General features: G+C 47.4%; 1 protein-coding gene across 1 annotated transcript; it reads left to right on the top strand.

Annotated features, from left to right (window-relative positions):
- Positions 1-6,651: 6,651 nt before the first annotated feature.
- Camlg (calcium modulating ligand) lies at positions 6,652-15,324 on the top strand. Its single transcript, XM_090325390.1, has 4 exons — positions 6,652-6,896; positions 8,203-8,663; positions 13,184-13,249; positions 14,679-15,324. Exons 1-4 carry the CDS (start codon positions 6,722-6,724, stop codon positions 14,868-14,870), a joined length of 894 nt encoding a protein of 297 aa, XP_090181516.1. The 5' UTR covers positions 6,652-6,721; the 3' UTR covers positions 14,871-15,324.
- The last annotated feature ends 1,316 nt before the right edge of the window (positions 15,325-16,640 follow it).

The raw sequence follows: 16,640 nt of genomic DNA, 5'->3' as shown, positions 1-16,640 counted from the left end.
CTATGTATGTGGTACCGAGGAATCGAACCTGGGTCTTCGTGCATGCTAGGCAAGCACTTTAACCACTAGGCCAAACTCCTGGCCCCTGAACCATTTATTTTTGAAGGTCAGACTCAGGGTTCACTGTTGAGGGGAGTCTGTGAAGGGGGATCCTAGTGCAAAAATGAAGCTGTGAAGCATTGGAGTGGGGGAGAATTGTGGAACCCCCAGAGCCTGTAGAAATGTTGGTTTCTGGCCAGGAAGAGCCCAAACCAACTGCACGTGTGGACTTGCGGAGAGCTGGCTTTCCGGCAGACCATCCTGCCAAAGGCCACACACAGCCTTCTGCCATTCCAGCCTCCATGCCTAGACAGCGTTACGAGGCGGGTTGGGAGCAGTGTCCAGTCTAGGTGATAATATCTGAAACCTGCCTGGAAGTCACCATTCCCTTGCTTACAACAGAAGGGGAAAAAAAGCCAAGAAGCGAAACTAAACTGCAAAGGAATAATTTACTCAGATGCATCAGGAAAATGTGCTCAAAGGGCAAACTGTCTCCAACCCCATCCCTAACCTGTGGAAAGATGGCAAGTTCACTCATAGCCATGGTTCGTATCTCTAGAGCATGGGCTGCTGGAGTCACATGTCAGCACATTGAACTGAGAGTTTTGACAAACGATAATGGTTGAGGTTTTTGTTTTTTTTTTTTGCCAGTCCTGGGCTTGGGCTCAGGGCCTGAGCACTGTCCCTGGATTTTCTCAAGGCTAGGGCTCTACCACTTGAGCCACAGCACCACTTCTGGCTTTTTGCTATGTATGTGGTACCGAGGAATCGAACCCGGGTCTTCGTGCATGCTAGACAAGCACTTTAACCACTAGGCCAAACTCCCAGCCCCCTTTTTTTTTGCCTTGAACTCAGAACCTGAGCACTATCTTTGAGATTTCTCAAAGCCAGAGCTCTACCACTTGAGCCACAGAACCATTCCCAGCTTTTTTCTATGTATGTGGTACCAAGGAATCCAATCCAGGTCTTTGTGCATGCTAGGCAAGCACTTTAACCACTAGGCCAAACTCCAAGCCCCAAAAGTCTAGGACTTTAGGACCCTGTCTCAAAGCCAATTGTCCAGGAAAAGCAAATAAACAAACAAGCTGGGCGAGGTGGCTCATGCCTGTAATCCTAGCTACTCAGGAGGCTGAGTTCTAAGGATCAAGGTTCAAAGCCAGCCCGGGCACAAAAAGACCTGAGACTCTTATCTCCAATTAACCTCTAGAAAATGGGAAGTGGGACTTGGCTCAAGGGTGGTAGCCTTGAGCTGAAGAACTCAGGGACAACGCCCAGGCCAAGTTCAAGCCCTATGACCCACAAAAAAACAAAAACAAACAAACAAAAAAACCCACACTGAACTTGCCAGTGTTTAGAATCAGCTACAGGCCAAGATTTTGGCCTGGTGGTAGAGTACCTGCCTAGCATGCACGAAGACCCGGGTTTGATTCCTTGGTACCACATACATAGAAAAAGCCAGAAGTGGTGCTGTGGCTTAGGGTAGAATTCTTGCCTTGAGGAAAGCCCAAGGATAGTGGTTAGGCCCTGAGCTCAAGCCCAGTACTGGCAAGAAAAAAAAAAAAAAAGAATCTTAGCTACTCAAGAGGCTGAGATCTGAGGATCTCAGTTTGAAGCCAGCTCAAGCAGAAACATTTGTGAAACACATCTCCAACTAGTGGAGATAGTGGTATAGTGCTTGGTGGTATAGTGCTTGCCTGGCATGCTTAAAGCCTGTGTTCAATTCCTTAGTACCATATACACGAAAGAAAGAAAGAAAGGAAAGAAAGAAAAATTTAAAAGTTACAGGGCCCGGGAGTGTGGCCTAGTTGAGTGCTTGCCTAGCATGCACGAAGTTCTGTATTCAATTCCTCAGTAGCACATGACAGAAAAAGCCAGAAGTAGTGCTGTGGCTCAAGTGGTAAAAGTGCTAACCTTGGGAAAGCGCAAGGTCAGTGCTCAGGCCCTGAGTTCAAGCCCCAGGGCTGGCAAAAAAAAAAAAAAATCACACCAGAAAACTTGGAAGTGGGGTTGTGGCTCAATTGGTAGAGTACTGGCCTTGAAGAAAAATAGGTCAGGGACAGTGTCCATGCCCCAAGTTCACACCCAGGACTGGCACTTGAAAAAAAAAATACTGAGAAGCAAAGGGGGGATAAAAACAGATTGAAGAGGCAAAGCAAACGTCAGAACTAAGTTCAGTTATGATACCAATTTTGGAATTATCAAGAAATCTAAAATAACTATGACTAATATGCTAAGTGCTGGTATGGAAAAAGTAGAAAGCACACAAGAACATATGGGTAAAAAAAAAAGCAGATGGAAACTCTTTAAGAGTCACAGAAGAGGCTAGAAATAAATGCTGGGCTATATAGCCCAAGTGGTGGAGCACCTGCTTAACAAGGGTAGGGCCCCGAGTTCAAACGCCAGTGCCAGTAAAGAAAGAACAAACAGAGCCAGGCTTTGGTGGCTGACATCAGTAAACCTAGCTCCTCCCCAAAAGGAGAAGAGAATTGTGGCTCAAGTGGCAGAGTGCTACCACTTGCACACACACACACACACACACACACACACACACACACACACACACACAGAGTTAATAAGCTGAGTACTGGTGGCTCATGCCTGTAATCAGGAGGCTGATTATTGAGGATTGCGATTTGAAGCCAACCCAGGCAGAAAACCCCCTGCAAGACTCTTCAATAAAAAAAAGCTGGAAGTGGTGCTGTGGCTCGAGCAAGCTGTAAAGCACTAACCTTGAGCACGAAGCTCAGGGATAGCTTCCAGTCTCTGAGTTCAAGGCCCAGGACCGGGGGGATGGGGGGAAGGTTAATAGGAAATACAAAACTAAGCCTAGTAAACTTAGAATATCAACTAGGATGAACACAAAAAAAACCCAGTAGTTAAAACACCCAAACCTAACTTCTAGAGATACTCTCAAGATGGTTGTTGATCTACCCAACTGCTGTCTTTCTGTGGCTGTCCCAACCACGTAAGGAGTCTCGTCTCTCTGCCCTTTCCCGTGTCTTTCTTTATTTGGTGGATAGGGTTATGTGGCTGGACTTGATGTGTGGACCTGGAGTCTAAAACTCCAGATTCATCTCTGTTCTCTCGGCTGCCAGCCTTTAATCTGCCTCATTTAAGCTCATTTGCGCCTGTTCCCTTTGTTGGAAGAACCCCTGAGGATGCAGCACCTGGTCTGGGCAGCTCAGTTCCAGTTTCCTCATTAATGGAGTGCAGAGTAGAGGAGTCAGCCGCTCTCCAAATGGCAATTTCCTCCCTGCCAGGAGCCACTTGGAGTAAATCCCAGATCACAGGTCCAATGGTAGATAGTTCTTTTTTTTTTTTGCCAGTCCTGGGCTTGAGCTCAGGGCCTGAGCACTGTCCTTGGACTTTCTCAAGGCTAGAGCTCTACCACTTGAGCCTCAGCACCACTCCCAGCTTTTTTTTTTTGCTATGTATGTGGTACCGAGGAATCGAACCCAGGTCTTCATGCATGCTAGGCAAGCACTTTAACCACTAGGCCAAACTCCCGGCCCCGGTAGACAGTTCTTGTCCCTTTGCCAGGACAAGCCAGGAATGCTTATCACCTATAGGGGAGGAGGTGAGGTGAAAACTCAGTTTCAAGCAGTTATCAAGATGAAAGTGCTTACTATCTTTGGGGTATGGTATGGATGGGGTTTGGTGTGTTAAACGTTAGGCTCCCAGGCCAGACTCATGCCTCTCATCCTAGCTACTCAGGAGTCTGAGATCTGAGGACTGAGGTTTGAAGCCAGCCCAGGCAGGAAAGCTCTTGAGATATTTTTTTTTCAGTTACTCGTGGGGCTTGAACTCTAGGCCTGGGTGTTGTCCCTGAGCTCTTCAGCTCAAGGCTACTGCCCTATCCCTTAAGCCACAGCACCACTTCTGGTTTGCTGGTAGTTAATTGGAGATAAGAATCTCACAAGGACTTGAATGCCTGGGCTGGCTTTGAACCTTGATCCTCAGATCTCAGCCTCCTGAGTAGCTAGGATGACAGGCGTGAGCCACCACCAGCTGCCTTTGAGACTCTTATGGACAAGTAGCCACTCAAAAACTGGAAGTGGTGTTGTGGCTCAGGTGGTAGCCTTGAGCAAAAGAGGCTCAGAGAGAGTGCCCAGGCCCTGAGTTCAAACCCCATGTGTACCCACATACCTACAGTTTACTGAAAGAAGGTATTTCCCCTTCACCTTCTAGAAGACAGATCACCACCATGCCCTTCCTCAGAGGACTTCTCCTTACAGCCCCAGGAAAGCACTTCAGCAACCTGCTGGGGATCTGGCTGTGTCTTCTCTAATTGGAGGTCTGTCTGTCCAGCTGCATTGGTTGAGGACATTTCTGGTATTGTAATAGAGAGGATGCTACTGCCATCTTGTGGCCAGAAATTACGTTAAACACTCAACTGCCTGAGAGATCTGGCCCTGTATTCACTAGGTAACAAACTCACTTTCCCTTCACTGAGCTCTTTAAGTACCTAATTCATATAGCAGGAGCTCAAATGAGTTAAGATCTCTCCCCAATCTGCTCTGCATCTCAGTCCTGAGTGAAAGATATTTCGGGACATTTTCCCCGTTCCCCCTCCCCGACTCCCCCAGTCCTGGAGCTTGAACTCAGGACCTGGGCATTGTTCCTGAGCAATTTCTGCTCAGGACTAGCACTCTACCACTAGGCCACCTTCCCCAGCCTTGGAGACATTTTCTTTTCTTCCTTCTTTCCCTTCCCCTCCTCCCCCACCTCTCTCTCTCTCTTTTTTCTGTGGATCATGGGGCTTGAACTCTGGGTCTGGAGGTTGTCTCTGAGCTCTTCAGCTCAAGGCTACCTACCCCTGGAGTCACTGCACCACTTCCTGTCTTTAGTGCCTGGGCTGACTTTGAACCACCATCCTCAGATCTCAGCCTCCTGAGGTGTGAGCCACCATGCCTGGCATTCTCTCTCTCTCTCTCTCTCTCTCTCTCTCTCTCTCTCTCTCTCTCTCTCTTTTGCCAGTCCTGGGGGCTGAACTCAGGGCCTGGGCAATGTCCCTGAGCTTTCTCAAGGCTAGCACTTTATCACTTGAACCACAGCACCACTTCCAACCTTTTCTGTGTATGTGATACTGAAGAATCGAACTCAGGGATTCTGCTAGGCAAGCACTCTACTATTGGGTCACACTCCTGGCCCAGCATTTTCATTTGTACTGAATACGTGCAGACTTTTCTGCTTGTCTGGGGCTTGAATTCAAGCTAGTCCTGGGGCTTGAATTCAAGGCCTGGGCTATTTCCTTGTTCAAGGCCAGTGGTCTACCACTGGGGCCACACCTCTACTTCCAGCTTTTTTTTTGTTTTTGCTAGTCCTGGGGTTTGAGCTCAGGGCCTAAGCACTGTTCTTGGGCTTTCTCAGGGCTAGAGCTCTACCCCTTAAGCCACAGAACCACTTCCAGCTTTTTCTGTGTATGTGGCACCGAGGAATCGAACCTGGGTCTTTGTGCATGCTAGGCAAGCACTTTAACCACTAGGCCAAACTCCTGGCCCCCCATGGAGTTTCGCAGGCTGGTTTTGAACAGGGATCCTCAGATCTCAGCTTTTTTTTTTTTTTCTTGGTCAGATGTGGGTTTGAACTCAGGGCTTGGGCACCGTCTCTGAGCCTCTCTGTGCTCAAGGCTAGCGCTTTACCACTGGGGGCCCAGCTGCACCTCTCATTTTCTGGTGGTTCACTGGCGATGAGAGTCTCAATGGGGGCTTCCCCCCCCCCACCAGGCTATCCTCGAACTGCGATCTTCAGATCTCAGCCTCCTGGGCAGCTAGAATGCCAGGCGTCTGGCCAGCCTGGTGCTCTCGACTGGTGTGTTTGTTTGACTGCCATGACCCCGTGCTTCAGCCCTGTGCTCGAGGGATCAACCCTTCCGCTGCATTCCCAGGGCTCGGGCGTGGAGGAAAGAGTGGAGCGGAGGAACGGTCACGCAGAGTTCTACCCCGAGCAATGTCATGGCGCGGCAGGGCCACCATTTCAAGGTCTGCGCCCTTGACGCTCCATGTTCCTTCCCAGGCCTTCTAGGAATGGCGGCCGAGAACAAAGCCCAGGGATTGCTTTACATGGAGCCTGCCTCTAACCGAGTGACAATAAAAATCTAGGAACAAGAACGCAAGGAAAACCTGGGAACCACGCGCACAGACTCTACAGGAAGGCGCCTTAGCCAGCGGCTTCATCCAGACTCCGGCGCCGCGCTCCCTCGGGGACGTCGCCGCTCAGTGACGTCATCACCCCCGACCAATGAGAGAAGCCGCAGGAATGACGTGCAACCAGCGCCTGACGCCAAGATCTCCATCTTCCTTCCTGGCACCAGTCGAGGATGAACCCTCCCACCGGCCTCCTTTGACCCATCATTAGGGAAAAGACCCGGATTTTTTTTTTCACCTCCAAGAGGACAGAGGCGAAGACGCTGCGTCAGAAAAGAGGATCATCGAGAGCCAATGAAGGAAGGGAGGGAAACTGGGCGTGCAACGCTGCCCTCATCAATCATGGCGGCTAGAGCCCGGCGCACGCGCGCGCAGTCTCGGCCACGCGCCCTGGGTGGGCGTGGCTACAGTGGGCGTGGTGACGCGCGCTGGGCGCCCGGGCCTGACGTCATCGGCGTCGCCGCCACCACCACCACCGCCGCCGCCGCCGCCGCCGCCGCCGCCACAGCCGCCGCCTTTTCCCGACTGTGGAGAGGATGGACTCGGTGACCGTGGCCTCGGACGGCGGCGACAGGCCCGGGACCCCCGCGGGCTCGGGCCTGTCGGCTTCCCAGCGTCGTGCGGAGCTGCGGCGGAGAAAGCTGCTCCTGAACTCGGAGCAGCGCATCAACCGCATCATGGGCTTCCACAGGCCCGGGTGCGGCGGCGCCGGTGAGAGCTTCGCCCCCCCACCCCTCCCCCGCTTCCCCCGGCCCCGGGCCGGGGTCGCTTCTCCCTCCGCCGCTCCTCCGGCCTGAGCTCTGCCCTCGCTGACCCCCCCTCTCCCGGGCCCCCCGTCTCAGGAGGATCGGGGTGTGGGGGGGGTCCCCAATACAGCCAGCCGGGCGTGCCCGACGCAGCCCCAACCCCGACACACCTGTGGATCTTCCAGAAGGGAAAGGTCCTGGGGAGACGGAAGAGGGGTAGCGACAGATGCAGTGGAGGAGTGCATGTGGGGGTGTGTGCGCATGCGCATGCCTAAGGGTCTTGGGGTTTGAACTCAGGGTCGGGGTGCCGTTCCCGAGTTCGTTTGCTCAAGGCTAGTGCTTTACCATTTGAGCCACACCTCCACTTCTGGATCTTTTTTTTTTGGGGGTGGGGTGCGGTGGTTCATTGGAAGCTAGGAGTCTCACACTTTCCTACCCAGACGAGCTTTGAATCATGATCCTCAAATCTTCACCCTCCAGAGTCGCTAGGATTGAAGGCGGGAGCCACTGGTGCCTGGCAATCCGTTGTAACTCTTACTACATCCCCAAACTGCCAAAGTGCCTATTAAATGGCTGCCTGGCTACTTAAAGCTGTGGCAGCTTATGCCACACCCTGTGCACTGGGAGGTCCAGCTCAGGAATTTAATTTTAAAATACCATTTTTTTTAAACTTTAATATTTTTTTACCTTATTAAATAACCTAGTGCAAAAAAAAAAACAAAAAGTGAAGTCCTACAGCTGGGATATATTCATGAAAAGTTATTTTCCTGATATCCCTAGTGTCTCTCCCAGTCTGCTCCTAAGTCGTAGCTCCTACTCATTCAGTTTGGATTATTTCCTCTGCCCGAATACTCTTTTGGGGTGCTTCATTTTGAGGGTATAGTCCCAGGTTTTCTTTTTGTGGTTGTTATTGTTATTTTATGCAGGATACGGCCATGTTCTAGATGCAGATTTTTAAATATTAATAAGATGAAACAGCCCATGGCTGTCATTCTAAGGATGGCTAAGATTTGAGGATTTCGAGCCCGGGCAGGAAAATCTGTGAGACTCTTCTCTCCAATTAATTATCAAATAATAATAATAAAGCTGTGGCTTATGTAGTAGAGCACTAGCCTTGAGCAAAAGAACTCAGGGATAGTATTGACCCTGAGTTCAAGCCCCGAACTGACACACACACACACACACACAAACCCCTAAGAATGTTTGCTAGTATGTAATATACAAGTATACAAGGGCTTCATTTTTATTTAATTAATTCTTTTTTTTCTTAGACGAAGACAGTCAAGCCAAATCAAAGCAGCAGGACAATGACAAACTGAACTCCCTCAGCCTTCCTTCTGTTTCAAAGCGAATAGTGCTGGGTGATTCAGTTGGTTCAGGAGCATCTGATGAGCAGGGTGTTATTTTGGAAGCTAAGGGTACCCCGCTGGGAGAAAAATTGGACTCATTCATAAAATCACCCGAGTGCAGTAATGATGTCAACCTTGAACTCCCGAAGTTGAACAGAGGGGATGTGACAGGAGACACCGTCCAAAGGGCTTCCCAGCACAGCCTGGAACAGTACCTGTCCAGATTTGAAGAAGCCATGAAGCTTCGGAAACAGCTGATCAGTGAAAAGCCCCATCAAGATGATGGAAACACCACAGAGGAATTTGACTCTTTTCGAATATTTAGATTGGTGGGCTGTGCCCTTCTTGCCCTTGGGGTCAGAGCTTTTGTTTGCAAATATTTGGTAAGAAAAGATGGCTTAAGGATGTGGTGGCTAACTACTCAGTAGGCTGAGATCTGAGAATTGAGGTTCAAAGCCAGCTCAGGCGCAAAAGGACCCCAGACTCATTTCCTGTTAACCTCTAGAAAATGGGAAGAGGGGCTTGGCTCAAGAGTATGGTGGTAGCCTTGAGCTGAAGAGCTCAGGGACAGCGCCCAGCCCGATTCAAGCCCCATGCCCCCCCAAAAACAGAACAAAACTAAACAAAAAAAGATGGTTTAGCAGTTAAACTTTTACTTGGGCAATGAAAGCTGTGTTTACTAACACGTACTTTCAATCCATAGAATTTATTGTGGAGATTAGTATCTACCAGATCCCTTGGCAGTTTATCAACTTGGTGATTTATTGTAGTTATAGAATGAGATCCTATTAATAATAATTACTGAAGTCTTACTGCATATGTAGCTACTGTTTTAAGGGCTTCACTTTATATTTTTTTAATTCCCATCTTTAAGAACTAGGTATCATTTGAATTCTTAAAGGAGTGATGACTCAGAGGTTAAGTCATTTGCCCAATGTCACCCAGCAACTAAGTTGACTTTTTTTTTTTTGTAGTCATGGTCCTGGGCACTGTCCCTGAGCTATACTGCTCAAGGCTGCCGCCCTCAGATCTCAACCTTCCAAGTAGCTAGGATTACAGGAGTGAGGTACTATGCCCAGCTTCTAAGAGACATTATATATTTATGCATTTATAAATACTTATGCTCCCCTTATGCTCCTGTAGTGGGGAAGCTCTTCTGCTCAAGGCTAGCACTCTACCAGATTGAGCCTAAGTGCCACTTCTAGCTTTGTGATGGTCAATTGGAGATATGAGTCTCACAGAGCCAGGAAGGTGGCCTAGTGGTAGAAACTTGCCTATCATGCATAAAGCCCTGGGTTCCATTCCTCAGTACCACGTACATACAAAGAAAAAGCCAGAAGTGGCACTGTGGCTCAAGTGGCAGAGCATTAGCCTTGAGTAAAAGAAGCTCAGGAACAATGCCCAGGCCTTGATTTCAAGACCCAAGAGTGGCCAAAAAAAAAAAAAAAAAAAGTCTTACAGACTTTCTTCCCAGGTTGGCTTTGAACTCTGATCTTTGCCTTCTGAATAGCTAGGATAATAGGATTGAAGCATCAGCTCTTAGTCAATATATGCTTTTCACATAGTTTGATAGTTTGAAATCCGAAAACAGTTTGTAGGGTCTTGAATCAAGGTGTTGTTTTCTGTAGTTTGAAAGGTTTTAGTTGTTTTTTTTTTTTTTTTTTTTTTTGCCCAGTCCGGGGCTTGAGCTCAGGGCCTGAGCACTGTCCTTGGACTTTTCTCAAGGCCAGAGATCTACCACTTGAGCCTCAGCACCACTTCTGGCTATGTCTATGGTACTGAGGAATCAAACCTGGGTCTTTGTGCATGCTAGGCAAGCACTCTACCACTAGGCCAAACTCCAAGCCTATTTGAAAGGTTTTATAAGGAAGCATTTTACAATGTGGCTGCATCATCTGTTTGCAGTGCCATGTTCATGGTCCTGTTATTTCACAGTACGTGGAAGAATGCAAAAAAGTGTAGCTCATCATTTGCTGTCTAGCTCTATGTAGTGGACCTTTTAAGAATATCAACCATGTGCTAAGCATGCAAAATTTTCCAGAGAGTTAATGTTTATATTAAGTAGAGAATGACTTTAAATCTTTTGTTTTGTTTTGTTTTGTTTGTGTTTGTGGTACTTCTGGTGTTTGAAGTTTCCTGTCATGTTTGAATGTTTGAATTCAGGTTCTTGTCACATGCCCAGCATTTGTTGCTTTACTTTTATTTTTCTGGTGGGTCATGGGGCTTGAACTTGGCCTGGACGTTGTCCCTGAGCTCTTCAGCTCAAAGCTATCGCCTTACCCTGGAGCCAAGCCCCACTTCCCATTTTCTAGAGGTTAATTAAAGATAAGAGTCTCAGGTTCTTTTTTTTTTTTTTTGCCAGTCCTGGGCTTAAGCTCAGGGCCTGAGCACTGTCCTTGGATTTTTCTCAAGGCTAGAGCTCTACCACTTGAGCCTCAGCACCACTTCTGGCCTTTTCTAAGTATGTGGTACCAAGGAATCGAACCCGAGACTTCATGCATGCTAGGCAATCACTCTACTACTAGGCCAAACTCGCAGCTCTGCTTTACTTATTTTTGAGATAGTCTGGAGTTTATATCTTAGCAGGACTGGACAGGACTATAATCCTCATGTTTATGCTGTATGGGGTGTGTGTGTGTGCCTGTGTGCTAGTCCTAGATATTGAACTCTGGGCTTGGGCACTGAGGGTTTTTTTCTTTTCTTCTTTTGCTGAAGGCTAGAGCTCTACCACTTGAACCACAGCACCATTTCCGACTTTTTCTATGTATGTGGTACTGAGGAATAGAACCCTGGTCTTTGTGCATACTAGGCGAGCACTCTCCCACAAGGACAAACTTTTGGGCCCTTAAATGGAATTTCTTAAATAGAATTTCATTTTTTTCCCCTTGATGATAAATTGTCAGCCTCGCAAAGGTCATTGACACTTACTTTTGTGTCTATTGGTACTTGGGTTTAACTCAGAGCCTTGCTTTCTCACTTGACTTTTCTCACAGAAGTGGTATACCATTTGAACCACGCTTCCAGTCATCTGTATTGTCTTGTTTGCTGTTTTTGTGTATGTAGTCTTGTTGGCTTGAACGCAAGGCTTGTGAGCTTTCTGCTCACAGTCAGACAGTGATTAATTGAAGGGGAGTCTCTGACTTTTGTGCCTGATTTAATGGCTTTGATTTAATGGCTTTGAATTGTGATTTTCCAGATGTTAGTCTCCTGAGTTACTAGGATTACAGGTGTGTTTTCACACTTTTGAAACTATGCCCCCCCCCTTTTTTTTTGCCAGTCCTGGGGCCTGAACTCAGGGTCTGAGCACTGTCCTTGAGCTGTCTCAAGGCTAGTGTTCTACCACTGGAGCCACAGCTCCACTTCCAGCTTTTTCTGTGTATGTGTTACTGAGGAATCGAACCCAGGGCTTTCCGCATACTAGGTGAGCACTTTGTCACTAGGCCATGCTCCTGGCCCAGCTATGCTTATTTTTATTTTTATTTTTTTTTACCTGTCCTGTGGATTGAACTCAGGGGCTGGGCACTGTCTTTTGCCACCTGAGCCACAGCAGCACAACTGGCTTTTTCTTTTCTTTTTTTGGCCAGTCCAGGGCTTGAGCTCAGGGCCTGAGCACTGTCCTTGGACTTTTTCTCAAGGCTAGAGCTCTACCACTTGAGCCTCGGCACGCCTTCTGGCTATTTTCTATGTATATGTTACTGAGGAATCGAACCTGGGTCTTCGAGCATGCTAGGCAAGCACTCTATCACTAGGCCAAACTCCCAGCCCACAACTGGCTTTTTCTGTGTATGTGGTGCCAAGGAATCAAACCCAGGGCTTTATGCATGCTAGCTGAGCACACTACCACTAGGCTATACTTCTGGTCCTATTTTTTAGTTATTTTTTAAAAGTTGGTTGGTAGCGGGGGCCGGGAGTTTGGCCTAGTGGTAGAGTGCTTGCCTAGCATGCATAACGACCCGGGTTCGATTCCTCGGTAACATATACATAGAAAAAAGCCGGGAAGTGGTGCTGAGGCTCAAGTGGTAGAGCTCTAGCCTTGAGAAAGTCCAAGGACAGTGCTCAGGCCCTGAGCTCAAGCCCAGGACTGGCAAAAAAAAAAAAAAGTTGGTTGGTAGCTTTTGTGCTGAAGGCTAATTTTCTACTGCTTTGAGACAGTTGTTTTTTTTTTTTTTTGTTTTTTTTTTTTTTTGGGTCTGGGCCTCGGCGCTGTCCGTTGTCCCTGAGCTCTTGAGTTATTCAGCTCAAGGCTGCCACCTTACTCCTATTTTCTAGTGGTTAATGGGAGGTTAGAGTCTCATGTTCCTTAGTGCCCAGGCTGGCTTTGAACCGCGATCCTCAGATTTTAGCCTCCTGGGTAGCTAGGATTATAGCTGTCAGCCATTGAGCCTGGCATCTACTTCCAGTTTTTAGGTGGTTAATTAGAGTTAAAAGTCTCTCAGACTTTGATGCCTGAGTTAGCTTTCAACTTTGATCCTCAGATCTCAGCTTCCTGAGTAGTTAGGATTACAGGTGTGACCCACCAACACCCAGCATAGTTTTATGCCACTTTGTGACGTATGTATGTGTGTGTGTGTGCATGTGTGTGTGTGTGCATGTGCATGCATGCATCCATGCAGGCATGCCTGTGCCAGTCCTGGAGCTTGAACTCAGGGCCTGAGTGCATGCTAGGCAAGTACTCTACCACTAGGCTAAACTCCAGGCCCTTGAGGAACATGTTTTATGGTTAAGAATTACAAACTTCCTTTTCACCTTTCTGCAGAATCGAGATTACTGATTTATCAAGGCTGATAAATGAAGCCTTTTACTGTATTGTCACCCTTGGAATCTTGTAGCTTTTGGTATTATGGCTCATTGTGACCTGAATGATTCCGTTGAAAAATTTTAATCCTGTCTTCTGTCTCCACAGTCCATATTTGCTCCATTTCTGACTTTGCAACTTGCGTACATGGGACTGTACAAATATTTTCCCAAGGTAAATGAAAATTCTTTCCTAAGTTATTTTATATTTCCTTATTTATTTATTATCATTATTTTTTTGGGGTTGGTTGTGGGGCTTGGACTTCCCATTTTCTAGTGCTTAATTGGCCATAAGAGTCTTAAGTTCTTTGATGCCTGGTGGCTTGGAACTGTGATCTTCAGATCTCAGCCTTCTGAGAGGCTGAGTACAGGCGTGAGTCACTGGGTCTGGCTAGTTATTTTATATTTCGGTTGTTTTAACTAGCTAATTCTAAGAACAGACATTTAAAAAAAAAATGAGGGGCTGGGAGCATGGCCTAGTGGTAGAGTGCTTGCCTAGCATGCATGAAGCCGTGAGTTTGATTCCTCAATACCACATACACGGAAAAAGCCTGAAGTGGTGCTGTGGCTCAAGTGGTAGAGCGCTAGCCTTGAGAAACTATACAGACAGTGCCCAGGATCTAAGTTTAAGCCCCAGAAGCAGAAAGATTAGAAGTTCAAGGCCGGCTTCGTTGTCTAGTGAGATACTGTCAAAAACCAAAGAATTGATACTTGTTTGAGTGAGAGTAGGTAGCCTGCCTGGTGTGGAATTGGCGATCCTCCTCATTCTCCAGAACGCTGGTGTTATGGGAGTATACTACTGTACACTGCGTGGGGTGAAGTTTTTGTTTAAGTATTCCTTGAAAAAGTGGCTCAGGGTTTACTTTGTCAAATGTGTATATGACTTTGTGTGTGTGTCTATATGGCGCTACACGTGCTGGGACCATCATGTATGTTTGTTCTTGTGCAGGTACTTGGGCTTGAACTCTGGGCCCGTGAGCTGTTGCTAAGCTTTTGTGCTCAAAGCTAGGATATTACCACATGAGCCTCAGCTCCACTTCCAGCTTTTCCTTTTTTTTTTTTTTTTTTTTTTGGGGGGGGGTCAGTCATGGGGCTTGAACTCTGGGCCTGGGCGCTGTCCCTGAGCTCTTCAGCTGAAGGCTAGCATCCTACCCCTTGAGCCACAGCCACACTATGGGTTTTCTGGTGGTTAATTGGAGATAGGAGTCTCATGGACTTTCCTGTCCAGACTGCCTTTGAACATTGATCTTGGATAGATCTCAGTCTCCTGGGTAGCTAGATTTTATAGATGTGAGCCACTGTTGCCTGATTTGATGAGTTTTTTGTTTTTTTTTTTTGCCACTTCTAGGGCTTGAACTTTGTCCTGACACCATGCATATCTGCTCCCCTAATAATACTAGCTCAGTCTCCAGAGGAGGAATTACAAATCTGGTCACTTCTGGTTTTCTGGTAGTTAATTGGGCATAAGAATCTCACAGAGTTTCCTGCCTGGGCATGCTTTGAACCGTGATCCTCAGATTTCAAGCCTTCTGAGTAGCTAGGGATTATAAGATCAAGCTTTGATCATGTTTTAAATAGAGCTGTTTTGCTTTTTCTCTCTGCAGGGTGAAAAGAAGATAAAGACCACAGTACTAACCGCTGCCCTTCTGTTGTCTGGAATTCCTGCTGAAGTTATAAATAGATCTATGGATACCTACAGTAAAATGGGCGAGGTCTTCACTGATCTCTGTGTATACTTCTTCATGTTCATCTTTTGTCATGAACTGCTTGATTACTGGGGCTCTGAAGTACCATGAGGCCCGATGAATTCCAATGAGAAGCTTGCAAAGCAACATACAACGAACGTCCCTATTGCAGTGCCCCTAAAGGAGGCAAATTGGTTTACACCTTTAATTCTTTTTCCTTTCCAGGAGTTTTAAAACCATTTGATTAGGGTCTGAATGACAGATTTCCCTCATTTTAAAGGGGCGAGTGTGTGTTAGTACTGATAGGAAGACTAAGTTAACAATGTCATTACTGATTTCTCTTGTTTAATTAGGATCTCCAGTCTAAACTTTCCCCCTGACTTCCCAGATTTGTAATTCCTCCTCTGGAGACTGAGCTAGTATTATTAGGGGAGCAGATACGCATGGTGTCAACCAGCCCTGAGAACTGCTTCTTGTACTTGTGTCATTCTGTCTTGAGAAATGAAAACCATTCTAAAAATAAAAATGGAACTGCCTGATGGTAAGCCTGCACATTTTCAAATAAGGGCTACATGTATTACTTAGTGGGTTTTTGTTTTTGTGTTTTTTTGGTGGTGAGGCTTGAACTCTGGGCCTGGTTGCTGTCCCTGAGCTCTTCAGATGAAGGCTAGCAGCCACTCGAGCCATAGCAGCACTTCTGCTTTCTTCTGTGTATGTGGTACTGAGGAATTGAACCCAGGGCATGCTAGGTGAGCATTCTACCACTAGGCCACACTCCAAACCCCATCCTTGATTTTTTTTTTTTAACCAGTCATGGGACTTGAACTCAGGGCGTAGGCACTGTCCTGGGACACTTTTTGCTCAAGGCTAGCACTCTGCCACTTGAGCCACAGTGCCACTTCTGGCTTTTTCTGTGTATTTCGTTCTGGGGAATCAAACCCTGGGTTTCGTGCATGCTAGGCCACACTCCTGGCCCTAGCCTTGATTTTTGAAAAAAGACAGTGTCTTGGTCCTGTCAAGTCCAGGTACCTGCACACACACACACACACACACACACACACACACACACACACACACACACGTACCTGCACACACACACACACACACACACACACACACACCAGACCAAAAGACTATGTGTGTGTGTGTTGCAGAATGCTCACCGTCAATCTCAAGTGCATTTTATAATCCCTGGGAAGCTTAGAATTTCATAGTGCTGACAGGAGACCTGTAGAAATTAGAGCATGTGAACCTTCCCTGTGCAGGAAAGTTGAGAACTGTTACAGTCTTTTAGTTTTTTTTTAGCTCTTAGTTGTTATCTGGTTAACTCCTATGACTTTTCACTTGTGTGTGTGTGTGTGTGTGTGTGTGTGTGTTGTGTGTCCAATCTGGGGGCTTGAACTCAGGGCCTTCCTGAGCTTTTTTTGCACAAGGTATATTCTTGTGGTTGAATGGAGATAAGAATCTCATAGACTTTCCTGATGGGTGCTCCTCAGACCTCAGCCCCCTGAGTAGCCAGGATAACAGGAGTGAACCACGTGCCCAACTTGGTCTTGCAGCTTTAAGTCGGCAAGGCTCAGGGGCCTGTCCTAGCTAATGAAGGGGCTGAGATCTGAGGATCAAGGTTCAAAGCCAGCCCCGCCACAAAAGGACCTGAGACTCTTATCGTCAATTAACCTTTAGGAAACTGGGAAGTGGGGCTTGGCTGAAGGGTAGGGTGGTAGCCGTGAGCTGAAGAGCTCAGGGACAGCGCCCAGACCCAGGTCAAGCCCCACGACCCACCAAAAAAAAAAAAAGAAGCTGCAAGGCCACCTCCCTCCTTGGGCGTTGGGCCCTGTCCAGTGTGGCTTCTCCTCGTGCCACGGCCATCTGTCCACTGTG

The sequence above is a fragment of the Megascapheus bottae genome, chromosome 38 (assembly GCF_031878675.1).
Source record: "Megascapheus bottae isolate mThoBot1 chromosome 38, mThoBot2.hap1, whole genome shotgun sequence".
In the NCBI taxonomy this organism is placed as follows: Eukaryota; Metazoa; Chordata; class Mammalia; order Rodentia; family Geomyidae; genus Megascapheus; species Megascapheus bottae.
The sequence above is the reverse complement of the archived record's forward strand: the minus strand, read 5'-3'. Positions and strand labels throughout refer to the sequence as shown.